The 20,621-nt window shown below is 43.2% G+C and overlaps 1 protein-coding gene across 2 annotated transcripts in view; it reads right to left on the bottom strand.

The window, feature by feature from the left end:
- Positions 1-1,695: 1,695 nt before the first annotated feature.
- ccdc82 (coiled-coil domain containing 82) overlaps positions 1,696-20,621 on the bottom strand; it is a 92,345-nt gene continuing 73,419 nt past the window's right edge. For both annotated transcript variants that reach the window (XM_073043291.1, XM_073043292.1), the window contains one exon: positions 1,696-1,819. In XM_073043291.1, the coding sequence (XP_072899392.1) occupies positions 1,727-1,819 (93 nt within the window). In that variant the 3' untranslated portion in view covers positions 1,696-1,726. The remainder of the gene's footprint in view (positions 1,820-20,621) is intronic.

Below are 20,621 nucleotides of genomic sequence, written 5' to 3'. Positions count from 1 at the left end.
TTGTAGGTCTTAACCTGCTCCACACATTCTCCATTAATGATCACTGGCTCCATATGAGGCCTAGATCTCCTAAAGTCCACCACCATCTCCTTGGTCTTGACTGGAAGAAAGAACAAGCAGCAATTGACCACCATGCTACATCCTGGAGACTGAGGGCAGGGCTCAGGCCCCAATCGCCTTTATACTGGGGTCTGTGGGAGGAGCCACGGTCAGTGGGAGGAGCCACAGGAGCAGTCAGCAGGGGGGCGTGCCCAGACAGGTATATGTAGTTTACCACAGCTACATACTCCAAACCCTGCAACAGCTGAGTAGCAGCGTTTACGGGACGACCAACTGCCTGTCCTATTAAAGCCAGCACTACTCCTTTCAAGTGGGGAGGCATGGCCGTATCATGGCAGAGGTTAGTTCGACATCCTTGGCGAGCTAGCGCTATTGCTGTATAATTCTGTAATAAGAGCCCACTGGCACAGGGCTCTAGTCCCTTCCTCTACCTTACTCCACTCCACCTGGGGCTTTAAATCGCATTCAAAGAGGGAAGGGTGCCTGAACAAGACTGCTGCTGCCATCCGATCTCATATGATGCATTATGCTCAGGGGAATGAGCAGCATCCTCAGGGCACTATTGATCATGTGCTGGGATGATAGGCTCTGTAAAATGTCCATCCCTCTATCAAACAGGCTCAATCTGTACCCCTCCCCATCTATATCTTCAATGACTATGTGGCCAGACGCTCTCCAGACTTCTGTCTGTACCTATCCCATCAAGTCCCTGGCGGAGAACTCACTGATCTCTGTTATCATGAAGGAGCTCATCGTACCATTCCTGACCCTCATCCTGGGAGTGAGAAGCTGCAGCAGGCCCCTGCCCCCCATGGTGGGTGTGGGAACGCGAGATCGTTGGCCGGGCCTCTATTGTTTTGGATATGCAGGGGAGAGGGTGATCATTTCAAGGGATAATCCTAGGAGTACACTTCTCCATTTTCATCAACCAGTCTGGCATTCCCACCCCCCATCCGTGTAGCGTGATCTTCAACCCGCCACATCAAAGCTCGGACCTGAAAGGGACCCAGTTGCCAATTAGCCTGCTGGGCAACCTCTAATTGCTGTATCTTCATTAGCTAACAGGCTATCTCTCTATTCTTGTCTCTAGCTCTGCGGCCTGGGTCTGGGCCAACTGTACAATATCCCCCATAGTGGCACACCACTGACGCAGCACCCCCCACCACAGTCTTAAGCCCACGATCATCTCATGCCAGAGCCTTACAATGGCTGCGAACAGCCATAAATCATCCATTTGGCTGTCCTTCCTCCTGGGGAATCCCAACATGTTAAGTATCGACATGATGTGGTGTCCAGTTTCAACCCCAGTGAAACCTAACTGGTCTGACCAATCTACGGGCACTCCATGACCCATCAGTAGGCTGGAAAGACTCACAGATCCCACACTATTATCACTCCACCCTGGGACTCAGCATTGCACATACGTGCTGTCCTCCCTCTTAAATAACCTTCCAAATATATTTATCTACCGCTCAGTCATCAAACCCTGCTCGCAGTGCCAAATGTTTTGAGGGAGTATGATCACAGGTTTGGTAAATGAGGCAGAAGACACTGATTATGAATAAGCACATTAATCATTTATTTACGAGCAGTAAAACACTTAACCAAACATCTAAGTCCCTCCAAGTCAGACAACTACAAATCTAAACATTCAATAAACAGATACTTAACTAAGAGGGTGCATGAGCTCCCCTTTAGCTGCAGCATACTTTTCCAATGGCTTGTCAGCACTGTTCATGACCTCAGCCTGAAGTAGTCCCTGGAGATGAAAGAAAAGTTACTGAGCATCCCAGGCATGCTATTGTTATACCCCTGAGGTGGCTGAAATTGGACACCGGTGCATGGCGCACAAGGCAACCAATGGGAAAGAGCTGTTGCATCCTTCAAACGGGCCAATCGATGACTGGCATGGTAGAAGAGGCTTTTGACCAGCTAGTAAACTAACCCCCCCCCCCCCCAACGTAACACTAATGAGAGAGGTCAGCGGAGACTGGCCAGACTTGTTCAAGCTGACAGTAACTTCAATAACCATGCATTACAACAGTGGTGTTCAGAAGAGCATCTCTGAATGCATGGCATGTTGAACCTTGAAATGATTGGACTATGTGTGGTGCATGGCCAAGTGGTAAGGCATCGGTCTAGAGATCTGAAGGTCACTAGTTCGAGCTTCAGCTGAGGCAGCGTGTTGTGTCCTTGAGCAAGGCACTTAACCACACATTGCTCTGCGACGACACCGGTGCCAAGCTGTATCGGCCCTTGCCCTTCCCTTGGACAACATCGGTGGCGTGGAGAGGGGAGACTTGCAGCATGGTTGTCTTCCATACAACCCTGCCCAGGCCTCAGTCATCATCGAAAATCGATGGACAGCTGAAGAAGAGTGGACCATGGCCACTGAAGACCACAACCCTGTGGCCACCTCATTTGGTACAGGAGGTATTTAATAAAGCGGCAACTGAGTGTATCTGAAACATTCTTTTATGTTGTATGTACATGTTATTAGTTATTAATGCTAGGAATTAAGTATTGACTCAAGTTATAAGCAGTATGTTTAACATACAATTTTCCTTAAGAGGCAGGCTAAACTATTCACACCACCGGTTACAGAAGACATGATTTAGTTACACAAAAATTGATTTCCATTTTTACATTTTAAGAGAGCAGTCCTTTAAGCTTTGAGATCACATTAAACAGATTGGTTTGGAACTGTGATATCTGGCTGGTGGAGTGAAAACCTCCCATATTTTGTTACTTTATAATGTAATATGGAGCTTTATTAGTGCTGTTTCTTTCTGCACCTGGAAAGCACTGCCCCACCAAACAAAAAGGAATTGGCATTAAAACTAAAATTATTTCAAACAAGTGCGCAGGCTCCCAAATTCTTTAAGCCAGCTTCCAGAGAATACAGAGAATGTGTGCTTGCAGGTGCCCAACATTTTTCTCTAAACAACCTATCATGCAAATGTTTTACCAGTTTAGCAATTATAAAATCTACTCACATTAGGTGCACTAAAGATCAGAGGCTAGAATGGAAATGCTAATCTGAACTTTTAAACATTTTGCTGAGTTGTTCACTGTGGTTTCAGCTTAAATCTCCATACCAGCCAAATACCAATATAAATTACTGCTTGTTTGAAAACTACCCACAAGTAAATTTTTTCCATTCTTAGTGTGCAGCATTTTACATTTGTCTTACTCACCTCAGCCAGTAGCCTCCCTGTAAAGAGGATTTGAGAATCACAGAAAATTTATGGCATAGAAGGAGATCATTTGGCCTATTGGGTGCATTACAGTCATAAAAAACAAGCCCAACTCAATCTTTCAGTATCAGGTCAGTGAACTTGCATTTATGGATCTTCAAGTACACATCTTGGTGGAAATCATTTTCCTCGTCTGTCATCTAATTTTTCCACTAAGGAAAATTGGTCCTTAGTAATTCCATGTGGACCACACATGAATTTCTCACTTCAATTCAGTTCTCCCACAAACACTTCTTCAAAGAAAAGAAAGCTGCTTATCCAGTCTTTTCTTGCAACTAGCATTATTCAATCTTGGTAACTGTTATGTTTTGTAAATCCAAAAACAAATAAAAAAAACAATGGGAGCCGGGGTAACGTGCCTACTTTCCTGAGGCACACACGTATGACATGGTGGCATAATGACATTCACATTATTCTTACTTATAATCCATAATGAATTATGTAAATAAACAAAGAATGCTTAATCAAACAATCTAGTAATAATATTTACTATTACTGAAATATACAATACTCCTCCCAGCTTAGCTAGGATTTCTTACTCTTGTGGGATAATGTCTTTCCTGATGAGGGAAATCATTCTACTTGGCAGGTGAGATTTGTAGGTGTGAAACAATCTCAGGTCCTGGGACTTCATCTGTGGTGGTTGTAGGAATTGACTCTTGGGCTGCAGGACATTGTGTTTACAGCTCTGAACACCTTTCTCCTCTATCAATTGACTCTGCTCTCTTCAACTGATTGATGTGCTGTCTCCAACCAATGCTATTCAACTAACACATCAGATGCAGTCTCTACTGTGGAGGAGAGTGTTCCAGTTCTGTCTGTAATCTTTCCAAGCACTCACTTTTGATCACCTCTGCAGTCCTTGGTCAGGACTGCTTGTACAGGAGTAAGACATCCAACTTCCTTGTTTGAGAAGCCTCCATTTGTCTCAACTGTTTATCCTACATACTCCATCTGAGATTGGATTTGAGGAGATCCAAGTGTGACCTAGGAACAGCATTGTGGTGAGTTGATGGTTGTTGTTTATGGTGCCTTGCGATATACAAGGTGAACTTCTGATTCAGTTCAGTGTGTTCTACTGACATTGCTCGCAGTGCGTTCTATAGGCTCTGGACAAACCTTTTCGCCAAGACACTTGTAGCTGGGTGGTACGGTGCAGGTGTAATATGCCACATTCTATTCATTTTCAGGAATGACACTAGCAGGGATGACGACAAAACAACAATGGATGGAATTTCTGGGGACAATTGGGAAGGCGCAGGGTAGATACACCCAAAGATGGAGAAGTATTCTAGAGGATGGGGCACTGGTAGCTGACAAGGGAAGTCCAAGGCATCATAAAAGCAAATGAGAGGGCATGCAATATAGCAAAAATTAGTGGGAAGTTAGAGGATTGGGAAGCTTTTAAAAACCAACCTGTAACAGCCAAATGTGTACTTATTGTCTGTCTGTATTGTATTTCTGTTGCGCATCTCATTCTGGGTTAAGGTAATTTGTCACTTGGGTTTGGGTGGAGGTTGGGGGGCGGTGCGCAGTTGATGCACCATCAATAACTCTCGGAGACGGGAGGCCAACGATAGGCTTTTATTAGCTGCAAACGTGACCACAACATCTTGGAGACTGAGGGAGGAGCAGCGCCTCAATCGCCTTTATACAGGGGTCTGTGGGAGGAGCCACAGGAGCAGTCAGCAGAGGGACATGTCCAGACAGGTATACACATAGTTTACCACAGCAGTGTGCGGTGGTGGCTAAAATACCACCTGTTCACCTGTTTGGCAGCTTAGAGGGGCTGAACAGGGAGTGAATATTTTTCGTTGACTGTCCGTCCTTGTTTGAATTTGATCCAATTACACTCATTTTGTTTTACATGAATAGCGGAAGAGTCGAATGATTTTTCTGTTGGTTTGTAATAAAGGATTGAACCTACTTTTTCGACTCGGAATTCAGTTAGTTGGAAGTGTGTCGTACAGTGCGATACTCCCTCATTTAGCCTCTTTTAGTTAGTTTTCAATTAGTTGCTGCATTTTGTTAACAAAAGTATTTTTATACCAAACACCAGTTTACAGCAAAGCTATCAGCACTGACTATTTCACACACTGTTTCACGCTGTGGATGTAGAGGATTGCTCGGACCTGTTGGTGGAAAAAGAATTCCAACACAAAGGAACACGTTTTGAGTGGTCAGTGCTTCCTGTCCACTGGGGACTGTTGATCGATCGTGTGGTTTTTGCCTGATGGTTTATTGTTGAGTTTTATTTAAGTGCTCAAAGTTCTGGCTTGTCGTGTAGTTTGCGAAGTTCGCGAGTGCCAAAGTATGGTCTCAGTTGCCGACAATTGTATTGAATGCTGTTTGTTTGGTTTGGTTGATGCACTGCGGAGGCAAAAACGGTTTGTTTGTTGCCTGTCCTGATTGAACGGAATACCGCTGGTGCATTTTGTGACCGTGATGGATCAAAGGATGGGATTGAAATCAATGGCTCTACAATGGAGACTGGCAGGAGAGAAGTTAAACTTACTACCAAAGCCTTGGTGAATAAAATTGAAAGTCTTCAAAAGGAGCATAAAACAAACATGAACAAAATAAGGTTTAATGCCATTAATTAAGGATATTAAGAAAAGTAAGTAAAGTGCCTCACAGGTGCAATCCCAATTTGAGAACTTGACTAACTGTTTTGAAGCTGCCACTAAGTTACATTACACAGTGATTCCTTTACCTCCCAAGGATGAAGAGGAAAAACAAAATGGATTGTTCACAAGCATTGATAAACACAGCAGTGCGTCCAAAGAGGATGTGAAACAATGGCTGGCTCAAACATTTCACATTGATGGCCACGTTCAATCGGATGCTGCTGCAATAAATGAAGATCCGCCTCACCTTCCAACAAACAATGTTGGAAGTTCCAATTCATGTTAGCACTTCGGATATCATGGATGGCATACAAGATGATGTAAAACTACAAACCCCGTTTCCAGAAAAGTTGTGGATATTTTCCAAAATGCAATAAAAACAAAAATCTGTGATATGTTAATTCATGTGAACCTTTATTTAACTGACAAAATTACAAAGAAAAGATTTTCAATAGTTTTATGGACCAACTTAATTGTATTTTGTAAATATACACAAATTTAGAATTTGATGGCTGCAACACACTCAACAAAAGTTGGGACAGAGGCATGTTTACCATTGTGTTTCATCACCTTTCCTTTTAATAACACTTTTTAATCGTTTTGGAACTGAGGATACTAATTGTAGTAGATTTGCAATCGGAAATTTTGTCCATTCTTGCTTGATATAAGACTTCAGCTGCTCAACAGTCCGTGGTCTCCGTTGTCTGATTCTCCTCTTCATGGTGTGCCATACATTTTCAATAGAAGATAGATCTGGACTGGCAGCAGGCCAGTCAAGCACACGCACTCTGTGTCTACAAAGCCACGCTGTTGTAGCCCGTGCAGAATGTGGTCAGGCATTGTCCTGCTGAAATAAACATGGACGTCCCGGGAAGAGCCGTCGCCTTGATGGCAACATACGTCTCTCTAAAATCCTAATATACGCCTCAGAGTCAATGGTACCTTCACATACATGCACCTCACCCATGCCGTGGGCACTGATGCACCCCCATACCATCACAGATGCTGGCTTTTGCACCTTTTGCTGATAACAATCAAGATGGTCATTTTCATCTTTGGCACGGAGAACTCGACGCCCGTTTTTTCCGAAAACTAACTGAAATGTGGACTCATCTGACCACAACACACGGTTCCACAGTCTTTCAGTCCATCTGAGTTGAGCTCGGGCCCAGAGAACTCACCAGCGTTTCTGCATAGAATTGATGTATGGCTTCCTCCTTGCGTAATACAGTTTCAAGTTGCATTTCTGGATGCAGCGATGGACTGTGTTAAGTGACAATGGTTTTCTGAAGTACTCCCGAGCCCAGGTGGCTATAATTGTCACAGTAGCATGACGGTTTCTTAGGCAGTACCGCCTGAGGGCTCGAAGATCACGCACATTCAACAGTGGTTTCCGACCTTGCCCTTTATGCACTGAGAGGTCTCTGAATTCTCTGAATCTTTTCACAATATTATGTACTGTAGATGTTGAAAGACCTAAATTCTCTGCAATCTTGCATTGGGAAATGTTCCTTTCGAACTGACTAACAATTCTCTCACGAATTTTGGCACAAAGGGGTGAGCCACGACCCATCCTTGCTTGCAAAGACTGAGCCTTTGATGGACACTACTTTTATACCCAGTCATGATACCTCACCTGCTACCAATTAGCCTGCTTAATGTGGAGTCTTCCAAACCGGTGTTACTTGAATATTCTGTGCACTTTTCAATCTTATTTTAACTCTGTCCCAACTTTTGTTGAGTGTGTTGCAGCCATCAAATTCTAAATTTGTGTATATTTACAAAATACAATTAAGTTGGTCTGTAAAACTATTGAAAATCTTTTCTTTGTACTTTTGTCAGTTAAATAAAGGTTCACGTGAATTAACATATCACAGATTTTTGTTTTTATTGCATTTTGGAAAATATCCCAACTTTTCTGGAAATGGGGTTTGTAAGATGTTGAAAACAGAAGGACTAGCTTACGGAACTCAGCTGTAGGAAGAAAATCTTCTGTATCAACTATCTCTTCTGCATGCATTAAAACAGAGGCTGACAGATGCATTAATGGCACATCAATGGTTATTTAAGGACTAACATGTACTGGAAGAGGAACAGCTACGGAAAGGGATGGAACAGCTTTAAGTTGGAGGAAGAACTTGCTGCACACATGGCTTCAAGTGTGTCAGGTGCTAAAAGTCCTCCAGCAGGACAGTCCTATGGTGTGAGTTCCTGTATTGAAAAGGCATAAAGAGAAACATAAACACCCAATGTCGGTGCTGATTTTTTTTCATTCTTCAAGTGTCTGGGAAACATGAACAAAATCCCCAAGAGGTAGTTCAGGATGTTTACTGTCAGCCTGCACTATTGTGGCATTTTGAACTGATGTCACATGCAACAGCTCAAAGTGCTCATGGGGACAGTCACTGACAGTGTTGAAACACTTGTTTCAGATGATGGAGATCAAAACAGTGCTTTGGATATGATTAGTGTACCGCCCTGGTTAATAGTTTTACTGCTGTGCTGTAGGTATTTCATTTTAGCAGTTCTGTAAGAGCAGTCTGTTCCGCTTTCAGCATGTTTGGGTTTGAGCTGAGATAAGGGGCTACATAGTTCAACTTGGGAATGTTGTGTCAGACAATCGGGATGGTGGACACTGGGCGGAGGGACACTGGTGTGGGCCGAGGTCTTTTTGGCGGGAGCTGGGAGGAGACAGGAGGGAAGATGACTGAGGATACCGTCCCTGTTGCACAAGGTGCTTTGTGCAGATGAATGGCTTCTGGAAGGAAGGACCAGTACTTCCGTGGGGCAGCCCACTTGTCCGAGATAGATTTTGAGCGACATTCAGAAGGAGGTGTGGGCTTTCACACAGACCCTGGGTCCAGTGCGTGAGTTAAAGACAACTTCAAGATGAGCTCCAACTTACGTGCACTTTTGGATTAGGTTAACCGTAATGGGCTCCTTTTATATTTTTTCTTTTCTCTTTCCTATTAACTTTGACAAAACTGAAATTTATAAATATACTTTCTTTTTAATTATATTTAGTGTACGATCTGTTAATTCTTGTCGATGGCTAATTGCACAGGGACAGTATTTACAGAGTATTCGCACAGATCGGGGTTCGTGTGGGCAAGGTCCTAATTTCCCAGTTTTGGTGGGACCTAAGTCGTACTGACTCTAGACGTATGGAATTTGAGAAAAATAACAAGGCAGTGGTTATTTATGCTTTCCCAGATCAAGGGAGTACAGCTATGTCTTGCACTGTGGACCTTATGAACAAGCTCAACCTCACAGAAAAAAGAACATGCATTCTCTTACGCACCATGGGTCAAGAGAAGGTCATGAGTATCTACTTTGTTTCAGGTTTGAAAATGGTTGGCTTAAATAATGAAAACTATTGTCATCTACCTACCATCTATACACAGGAAAGTATGCCTATCCACATCAGGGGGATTTCCAGGGATGGTCTCATGTCAAACATGTCTAGTTGCAAGAGATTGATTCAGAAATTGAGCTGCTGATAGGGACAAATGTGCCAAAAGCATTGGAGATGTAGCAAGTGATTCACAGTGTTAATAATAATCGCTATGCAATTAGAACAATGTTGCGTTGGACTGTGAATGGGCCACTGAAAGGAAACCATGTTGATGGAAGAGACTGCGCACAACCAGAGTTGACAATTAACAGGATCTCAGTTTTGGACACAGACGAGCTTTGGCAGCAGTTGAAGTCAGACTTCCCTGAATACGGTCAGGATGAACAACCTTGTTTGTCAAGAGGAGACCACAAGCTCATGGAGCTGGTTGGAAATTCTGCAAAACTGGTAAATGGCCACTACCAGACTAGTTTACCTTTGAGAAAGAAGGAGGTTAACATGCCAAATAACAGGAAGATTGCTGAACAGTGTGCTTTAATCCTAGGGAGGAGGTTTAAGAAGTACTTGTCATTTCACACTGACTACACAGCTTTCATGAAGAATGTCATCTCTAAAGGTTATGCTGAGAGAGTCCTGCAGAGGATCAGGAACATATTGATGCAAAAGTCTGATATATTCCACACCATAGTGTTTACCACCCCAGAAAAAGGAAACTCATATTGTGTTTGACTGTGGAGCAACTTTTCAGGGAATGTCACTTAATACTCAGTGCTTACAGGGACTTGATCTTACCAGTTCACTGATTGGAGTCAGGACCAGATTCAGAAAAGAACCAGTGGTGATCATGGCAGATACTGAATCGATGTTTCAATGTTTCACCAGGTTAAAGTGCCAGCAGAAGATGCAGATCTGCTGAGGTTTCCCTGGTGGCCTGATTGTGACCTCAACCAAGACCAGCTGTCTGGACAGACCTATGACCAAGATCTGCCTTCCACAGGAGACAGGGGCTTGAGAAGCTGCAGCTTTGGTTGACTTGGATTTGGCTTACATAATTGACAGAGAATGGTGGTAAAAATCACGCTGTACTGGACTAAGCGCTGGTAACCTCTGGCCTACATGACCGTTACATGACTTGGTTTAAAGAAGAAAGAAGACATTTGCATGAATGTTAAAATTTGTTGATAATATGTGATTGTTTATCTTTGAAAATCTCACATCTCCTGTGAAGTTGTAATTATTATAGTGTTATGATAAGTAGGGACTGGGATGTAGGAACCATGTAGCCAATAATATAAAATAGGGTATCAAAAGTTTTTTTTCAAATATATAAAGAGTACAAGAAAGGTGAGAGTGGATATTGGACATCTGAAAAATGGCACAGGAGAGGTAGTATTGGGGGGACAAAGAAATGGCGGAAAAACTTAATATGTATCTTGTGTCAACCTTCACTATTGAAGACACGAGCAGTATACCAGAAATTTGAGAGTGTCAGGGGGCCAAAGTGAGTCTTTTTGCTATTATTAAGGAGAATGTGCTTGAGAAGATGAAATGGCTAAAAGTAGATAAGTCACCTGGACCATTTGGACTATACCTCAGGGTTCTGAGAGAGTTAGCTGAAGAGATTGTAGAGGCATCAGTAATGACCTTTCAAGAATCACTAGATTCTGTAGTGGTTCTAGAGGGCTGGAAAATTGCAAATGTCACTCCACTCTTTAAGAAGGCAGAGAGGCAGAAGAAAGGAAATTTTTGGCGAGTTAGCCTAACGTCAGTGGTTGGGAAGACATTGGAGTTGATTGTTAAGGAAATGGTTTTGGGATACTTGGAAGCACATGATAAAATAGGCCAAAGTCAGCATGGTTTCTTTAAAGGGAAATCTTGCCTGACAAATCTGTTGGAATTTTTTGAGAAACTAACAGTCAAAATAGATAAAGGAGAGTCAGTGGATGTTGTTTACTTGGATTTTCAGAAGGCCTTTGATAAGGTACTGCACATGAGACTACTTAACAAGACAAGAGTCTATGGTATTGCAGGAAAAATATTAGGATGGATAGAGTATTGGCTGATTGACAGGAGCTAAAGAGTGAGAATAAAGGGGGGCTTTCCTGGTTGGCTGCCAGTGATTAGCGGTGCTCTGCAGGGGTCAGTGTTGGGACCCCTTCTGTTTACATTCTATATCAATGATATGGATGATGGAATCGATGACTTTGGGGCCATGTTTGAGGACAATATGAAGATAGGTGGAGGGACAAGTAGTGTTAAGGAAGCAGGAAGTCTGCAGAAGGACTTTGACAGATTGGGAGATTGGTCAGTGAAGAGATGGGTGGACGTATTGTGAGGAAGTGTATGCTCATGTACTTTGGTAGAAGGAATAAAGGTGTAAACTATATTTCTAAACGGGGAGAAAAATCAAATATCTGAGGTGCAAAGGGACTTGGGAATCCTTGTGCAAGATTCCCTAAAGATTAAGTTGCAGGCTGAGCCAGTGGTAAGAAAGAAAATGCAATATTAGTGTTCATTACAAGAGGACTGGAATATAAAAGCAAGAACATAATGCTGAGGCTTTATAAGGCATTGATCAGACTGCACCTGGAGTATTGTGGCAGTTTTGTGCCCCTTATCTAAGAGAAGGTGTGCTGGCATTAGAGATGGGCCAGATGAAGTTCACAAGAATGACAGGGTTAACATATGAGGAGCGTTTGATGGTTCTGCTCCTGTACTCCCCAGAGTTTAGAAGAATGAGAGGTATCTCACTAAAACCTATCGAAAGTTGAATGATCTGCATAGAGTGGATTTAGGGAAGATGCTTCCTGTAGCGGGTGTCTAGCACCAGATGGCACAACCTCAGATGAGAAGGATGTCCATTTAGAACAGGAATGAGGAAAGCCGGAGAGCGGCGAATCTGTGGAACTCATTGCCATGGAGGCCAAGTCATTGAGTATACTTAAAGCAGAGAGGTTGATGGTTTCTTCATTTTCCAGCACGTCGAAGGTTATGGAGGGAGGGCAGGAGAAAAGGATTGAAAGAGATAATACATCAGCCATGATGAAATGGTGGAGCAGACTTGATGGGCCAAATGGCCTAATTTTTATCCTATGTCTTATGGTCTTAAAGGAATTTATTTGTGCTTGGACTCACATCCATCCCTGAAGACCAAAATACGGATCCAATAATAAATTAAAAAGACAAAAGGAATGCTAGCCTTTCTTATGAGGTATTGTACACAACAGTAAGGAAGCCTTATTGAAACTGGACCTGAACTGGTCCTTTCCAGGTTACGAATGCCCAACTGGACATCCCACCCATATAAGCAAACACTTGGGTGACTGGAAGGATAGACAGGAATGGATTTGCTTGCTGCAGTCACCTGCCGTTTGGGAACAGAACACTTCTGTGTGCCTTTTCTTCCCAGCTCCTCGCTCCCAGTGGCAACAGTTGGGGACTAGTTCGAGCCAAGCAGAGCTGGGAGCACTGAGCAAATTCACTCACTGAGCCAGTGAGGCTGGCAGTTACAGTTTCTGTGCCTGCTTACATTCTTGCCACAGCTATTTCTGTTCATATATGATTTATGAACATTTTAAGTTACAAACACTTCTCAGGAACAGAATCTTGTCATAACCCGGGGATATCCTGTACAGTTTTTGTTCCCCATACCTAAAAAATAGAATCTACTAGCCATCGAGGGAGCACAGCAACGATTCATGAAACTGTTTCAAGGGGTAGTCGTGCAAGTGCATGTCAAGCTGCTAATTTAAAATAAGGCAGAAAATGCTGCAAACATTCAGCAGGCCAGGTAGCCCTGGTGGAAAGAATTAACATTTCAGATCAAATGCCAGAAGTTCTGAAGAAGGGCTTTTCATGGCTGGATCAGTATATGGTACAGTACATCATGGGTTACTTGCCTGGTAACAGTGTGGGGGGCAGTTTGGCATTGCATTGAGTAGCAGCTCCTGCAAGTGGCCATGGTCTATCATTAGCTACTGCTTTAATGAGTTCCATATATGTAAACTGTTGTTCAAGTTTACTGTCATAGATGTACATGTCCAGGATATAAATGCCATGAAAATTAGCTTTTTGCAGCAGCAACAGCACAGTACATTACAGCAAACACTAGGTTTAGCCCTCTTTCAATTTACCATTTTGGAAGTGTCATTCCTTGGGAAATGTTTAGGGAAACAGAAACTAGAAACATAGAAAACAGACAGCACAATACAGGCCCTTCGGCCCGCAAAGCTGTGCTGAACATCTCCCTAACTTAGAATTACCTAGGCTTTACCCATAACCCTCTATTTTTCTAAGCGCCATGAACCCATGCAGGAGTCTATTAAAAGACCCTATCGTATCCGCCTCCACCACTGCCGCCAGCAGCCCATTCCAAGCACTCACCACTCTGCGTAAAAAAACTTACCCCTGACATCTCCTCTGTACCTACTTCCAAGCACCTTAAAACTATGCCCTCTCATGTTAGCCATTTCAGCCCTGGGAAAAAGCCTCTGACTATCCACATGATCAATGCCTCTCATTATCTTGTACACCTCTATCAAGTCACCTCTCATCCTCTGTCACTCCAAGGAGAAAAGGCCGAGTTCACTCGACCTATTCTCATAAGGCATGCTCCCCAATCCAGACAACATCCTTGTAAATCTCCTCTGCACCCTTTCTATGGTTTCCATGTCCTTCCTGTAGTGAGGCGACCAGAACTGAACACAGTACTCCAAGTGGGGTCTGACCAGGGTCCTATATAGCTGCAACATTACCTCTCAGCTCTTAAACTCAATCCCATGATTGATGCAAGCCAATACACTGTACGCCTTCTTAACACAGAGTCAACCTGTGCAGTAGCTTCAAGTGTCCTATGGACTCGGACCCCAAGATTCCTCTGATCCTCCACACTGCCAAGAGTCTATATTCTGTCATTATATTTGACCTACCAAAATGAACCACCTCACACTTATCTGGGTTGAACTCCATCTGCCACTTCTCAGCCCAGTTTTGCATCCTATCAATGCCCCGCTGTAACCTCTGACAGCCCTCTACACTATCCACAACACCACCAACCTTCGTGTCATCAGCAAATTTACTAACCCATCCTTCCACTTCCTCATCCAGGTCATTTATAAAAAGAGTAGGGGTCCCAGAACAGATCCCTAAGGCACACCACTGGTCACCGGCCTCCATGCAGAATATGATCCGCCTATAACCACTCTTTGCCTTCTGTGGGCAAGACAGTTCTGGATCCACAAAGCAAGATCCCTTTGGATCCCATGCCTTCTTATTTTCTTAATAAGCCTTGCATGGGGTACCTTTTCAAATGCCTTGCTGAAATCCAGTAGGTACATCTACTGCTCTACCTTTATCAATGTGTTTAGTCACATCCTCAAAAAATTCAATCAGGTTCTTAAGGTCTGACATGCCTTTGACAAAGCAATGCTGACTATTCTTAATCATATTATGCCTCTCCAAATGTTCGTAAATCCTGCCTCTCAAGATCTTCTCCATCAACTTACCAACCATTGAAGTAAGACTCACTGGTCTATAATTTCCTGGGCTATCTCTACTCCCGTTCATAAATAAAGGAACAACATCTGCAACCCTCCAATCCTCTGGAACCTCTCCTGTCCCCACTGATTATGCAAAGGTCATTGCCAGAGGCTCGGCAATCTCCTTCCTTGCCTCCCACAGTAGCCTGGGGTACATCCCCTCTGGTCCTGGTGACAACTTGATGCTTTCCAAAAGCTCCAGCATATCCTCTTCCTTAATATCTACCTTCTCAAGCTTTTCAGTCTGCAAGTCATCCCTACAATCGCCAAGATCCTTTTCCGCAGTGAATACTGAAGCAAAAATTATCTGAAATTTTTGTCACATTGAGTCCAAAGAAGATGTTGATCAAATCTAGAGGCCACTGTCATAGTTGTTTTCTGTTTTTTGAATGGGTGGTTGATCATCTCACTATAAATGTAATTGTTGTAGTCATTCAGAGAAACGCAGGAGATTTGACCTCACATACTTGCAGTTATGATGTGAAGTAGTCACCCATAGGCCAAGCCTAGCCATCAGAAGAGCTGAGTTCCTATCTGACCAGGGTAGCTGTGGAAATTTAAATTCAGTTAAAAATCTAGAATTCTTTTAAAACAAAGAACAGTTAATATTAGGAACGAGGACATTCGCTTTTGCTCAATGAGTTATCTGTGTTTCCAGCAACAAGGATACAAGCCCATTTGCACTTCTAGCTTATAACAACAGAGGTTAGGAAGGTGGACTAAACACTAGTAAAATGTCATCATTGCCCTCGTGATTCAGTGAAAGGAAATTTTAAAAGCATAAGAGAATCTAATGAGAAAGGCCATTTCAAGACATCAAGGTCACTGCATAAGAGCGTGATTACTTTGCACAAACTTCTATTCCTTTTATGATCTTCTGCTTGATGAAGCTCCTATGAAAAATATATACTTCCAAATATTTCTGTAGTCTGTAATCCACTTCCGATTCAGGTTGTTCTCAAAGGCGCTAACTGATGGCACCTCAACTTTCTTCCTTTGAAATCATGCAGAACACGAACACTGCAAGTCTAGAGTCCAAACTTATAAATACAAAATAACTAAAGATTACATCAGTGCAGTGAGACAGCAGGTAAACGGAATGACGTTTTGTTCAGTTGATTGTTACTCAGCTTGTTTTTGAGATTGTATTATCTTTTCAATGTGTATCTTCAAGAACGTATGTCTGCTGTCCCGCCAGGGTCCCAAACAGCTTCAACAACTGCTACATAACCATCAAGGGCATTTACACACACCATCAGGGTCTGCTCCTTCTCCCTAGTCACAAACAGAAGTTGAAACGTGAAATTCTGTACAGAAAGTCTGAGGAGATAGATGAACTCCTACTTTGAGTCAGTAGACTGGTTCATTTTCAAGGACTCAGTGGCCAGTCCAATCAAGTATGCCACTGCTGTCACAGCCTTAATCAGCAAAGGTGTACCAGAGAAGTCAATCCAAGTGTTCCTCAAGCAGAAACCATGGATAAACCAAGACTGTCGTAGTCTTGGTCTGAGATGTTCAAATCAGGTGACCTATCTAGCTGGATAAAATATCTTGAGGCACCCTGTTGGTCAGGATCGACCATGAATGTTGTGTCCCAGCTGTCTACGTGATACACAAGCCAGGGCAGTACGATATGGGGAGCAAACTGTTGCCCATGTAGCAGGTTCCCCTTCTCCAACCAGCTGATAATCCAAAGGAGTGGCACAGGCAACATCACAGGAGCTGCCAGTCAGTATTGGACTCAACATAGGACTGCCTCAAGAACACCAGCTCCAGATTTTTCCTCGGGGTTTACTCCTGAAGCCTACCCCATGAGTAGTATAGCTCCAAGGCAGAGGAGGTTTGAGATCAGAGTTTTCCTTCTCATAGTTGAGCTGCCAATCACAGCTGATGAATCCCATCTGCCCAAAGTGACTGGTTTTTAAGGTACCAGTAACCCACCTTTGCCCCTTCACCTGTCAATAGAAATAGTTTGCCAGGCTTAGTAGCTAAGCACATGAAAAGACCAGGAGCTGGATTTGGTTGTCAGAGGCTATTTGAGATGCTTGCTGTTGGGAGCATTAGACAGGTAGGGGAAGCTTATCCAAACTGCCTCCCCTGGCTAGGACAACTTTAAAGAACTTCAGGTATGACAATACCTGACCAAACTGAAGTCTCTGACCAGCCGTTAGTTGCAGCAAAGTTTGCATGCCCTTACTGGCTATAAAACAAAGCTGGGCAGTGTCACTCACAATATAACCAGAGTCACTGCTACTGTCACCGGGTCAGAGTGAACTCATGGAAAGCCACTGGTCCAGCTGGACTTCCCAGCCACATCCCAACATGTTGTCCAGATCAGCTGGCAGGAGTAATCACAGACATCTTAAAGACCATAAGGTACCATAGGAGCAGAATTAGGCCATTTGGCCCATTGTGTCTGCTCTATCATTCCATCATAGATGATTTACTATCTCACTCAACCCAATTCTCCTGCCTTCTCTCCATAACCTTTGACGTGCTGAAAAATGAATAAACTATCAACCTCTGCCTTAAATATACCCAGTGACTGGCCTGAATGAATGAATCCCACAGATTCACCATCCTCTGGCTAAATAAAGTTTTCTTCAACTCTGTTCTAAATGGATGTCTCTCACTTCTGAGGCTCTGCCTTCTGCTCCTAGACTTCCCACTATAGGAAACATCATCTCTGTCTAGGCCTTTCAATAGCTGATAGGTTTCTGTGAGATTCCCCCCTCATTCCTCTAAACTCAAGCAAGTACAAGCTCAGAGCCATCAAACGCTCCTCAGGTTCCTCTCCAATGCCAGCACATCTTTTCTTAGATAAGTGGCCCAAAACTACTCACAATACTCCAGGTGCAGTCCGACCAATACTTTATAAAGCCTTAGCATTCCATCATTGCTTTTGTATTCTAGCTCTCTTGAAATGAACACTAACATTGCATTTGCCTCCTTTACCACTCACTCAAGTTAAACTTTGGGGAATTCTACACAAGGACTCCCAAGACCCTTTGCATCTCTGGTATTTTAATTTTCTCCACATTTATAAAAAAAGTCCATGCTTTTATTCAGGCACCACGACCAAGCACTTCCTATCTGCCACTTCCTTGTCTATTCTCCCAATCTGTCTAAGTACTTCTGCAGATTCCTTGGTTCCTCAATACTATCTGCCACTCCCTCTATTCGTATTGTCCACAAACTTGGCCACAGGGCCATCAATTCCATCATCCAAATCATTGACATATAACATGAAAAGAAGTGGTCTCAACACTGACCACTGCAGCACACCACTAATCACTGGCAGCCAGTCAGAAAAGCCCCCTTTATTATCACTCTTTGCCTCCTGCAAAGCAGCCAATCTTCTGTCCATGATAGTATCTTTCCTGTAATACCATGGGCTCTTATCTTGTTAAGCAGCCTCATGTGTGGTACCTTGTTAACAGTCTTCTGAAGATCCAAATAAGCAACATTCACTGACTCTCCTTGGTTTATCCTGTGTGTTATTTCCTCAAAGAGTTCCAATAAAATAAGAGCCCATGGAATTACAGGGAAGTTACTACCATGGGTGGAGCATTGGCTGATCGGCAGAAAACAGAGAGTGGGAATAAAGGGATCCTATTCTGGCTGGCTGCCGGTTACCAGTGGAATTCCACAGGGGTCGGTGTTGGGACCGCTGCTTTTTACGATGTATGTCAATGATTTGAGCAATGGGATTAATGGATTTGTTGTATAATTAGCTGATCAAAGATAGTTGGAGGAGCGGGTAGTGTTGAGGAAACAGAGAGCCTGCAGAGAGGCTTAGATAGTTCAGGGGAATGGGCAAAGAAGTGGCAAATGAAATATAATGTTGGAAAGTGTATGGTCATGCATCTTGGTGGAAGAAATAAAGGGGCAGACTATTACTTAGATGGGGAGAGAATTCAAAATGCAGAGGTGCAAAGGGACTTGGGAGTCCTTGTGCAGGTTACCCTAAAGTTGGTGAAGAATGCAATACGAATGCAATGTTGGCATTCATTTCTAGAGATATAGAACATAAGAGCAGGGATGTGATGCTGAGGCTCTATAAGGTACTCTTGAGACCACACTTGGAATACTGTGTGCAGTTTTGGGCTCGTTATTTTAGGAAGGATATACTGTCATTGGAGAGGGTTCAGAGAAGATTCATGAGAATGATTCCAGGAATGAAAGGGTTACTGTATGAGGAACATCTGGCAGCTCTTGGGTTGTATTCCCTGGAGTTCAGGAGAATGAGGGGGGATCTCATAGAAACATTACGAATGTTAAAAGGCATGAACATATTAGATATGGCAAAGTTGTTTCCCATGGTATGGGAGTCTAGGACAAGAAGGCACGACTTCAGGATGAAGGACATCCATTTAGAACAGAGATGCAGAGTAATTACTTTAGTCAGAGAGTGGTAAATCTGTGGAATTTGTTGCCACGAGTGGCTGTGGAGGCCAAGTCGTTAGGTGTATTTAAGGCAGAGCTAGATAGGTTCTTGATTAGCCAGGGCATCAAGGGCATCATGGGGAGAAGGCAGGAGAGTGGGGATGACTGGAAGAATTGGATCAGCCCATGTTTGAATGGTGGAGCAGACTCAATGGGCTGAATGGCCTACTTCTGCTCCTATACCTTATGGTCTTAAAACACTTATTAAGTTCCTCCACCATTTCTTTGTCTCCCCTCCCTCATTACTCACTCTCCAGCATCATTTTCCAGCAGTCTGATATCAACTCTTATTTCATCTTTTCTCCCCTCCATGGCCGCTTTAGTTGCCTTCTATGCTTTTAAAAGACTTCCCAATCCTCTAATTTCTCACTTATTCTTGCTTTTATGCAGTCTTTGATTTTCTCTTGTCAGCCACAGTTGCATCATCCTCCCTTTAGAATACTTCTTCTTTGGTATGTATCTTTCCTGCACCTTCCGAATTGCTCCTAGAAACTCCAGGCATTTCTGTCCTGCTGCCATCCCTGCTAGTGTCCCCTTCCAAATAACTTTGACCAACTCCTCACTCATGCCTCTGTAATTCCCTTTACTCCACTGTAATATTGATGCATCTGACTTTATCTTCTGCCTCTCAAACTGCAGGGTAAATTCTATCATATTATGATCACTGCCTCCTAAGGGTTCCTTAAGCTCCTTAATCTAATCTGCTTGATTACACAACACACAATCCAGAATTGCCTTTCCCCTAGTGTGCTCAACCAGAAGCTGCTCTAAAAAGTCAACTTGTAGGCATTTGACAAATTCTCTCTCTTGGGATCCAGCACCAGCCTGATTTTCCCCAATCTACCTGCATATTGAAAAGCCTCATCACTATCACAAAATTGCCCTTTTGACATGCTTTTTCTATCTCCCATTGTAATTTGTAGCCCACGTCCTGGCTACTGTTCGGAGGCCTGTATAAAACTCCCATCATAGTCTTTATACCCTTGCAGTTTCTTAACTTTACCCACAAAGTTTTGATATCGTCTGATCCAATGTAACCTCTTTCTAAGGATTTGATTCCATTGTTTACCAACAGAACCACCTCACCCCCTCTGCTTACCTATGCGTCCTTTCAATACAATGTGCATCTTTGGAAGTTAAGCTTCTAACTATGATCTTTCAGGCACGACTCAGCAATGCCCACAATGTCATACCTGCCAACCTCTAACTATGTTACAAGATCATCTATGCACATACTATGTGCATTCAAATACAACATCTACAGTTCTGTACTCATCACTCTTTTCAGTTTTGGCCCCCTGTTACACTTTAACTCATCTCACTGACTGCAATTGTGTCC

The sequence above is a fragment of the Hemitrygon akajei genome, chromosome 4 (assembly GCF_048418815.1).
Source record: "Hemitrygon akajei chromosome 4, sHemAka1.3, whole genome shotgun sequence".
NCBI classification, from domain to species: Eukaryota; Metazoa; Chordata; class Chondrichthyes; order Myliobatiformes; family Dasyatidae; genus Hemitrygon; species Hemitrygon akajei.
This window is presented reverse-complemented; position numbering and strand designations above follow the sequence as displayed.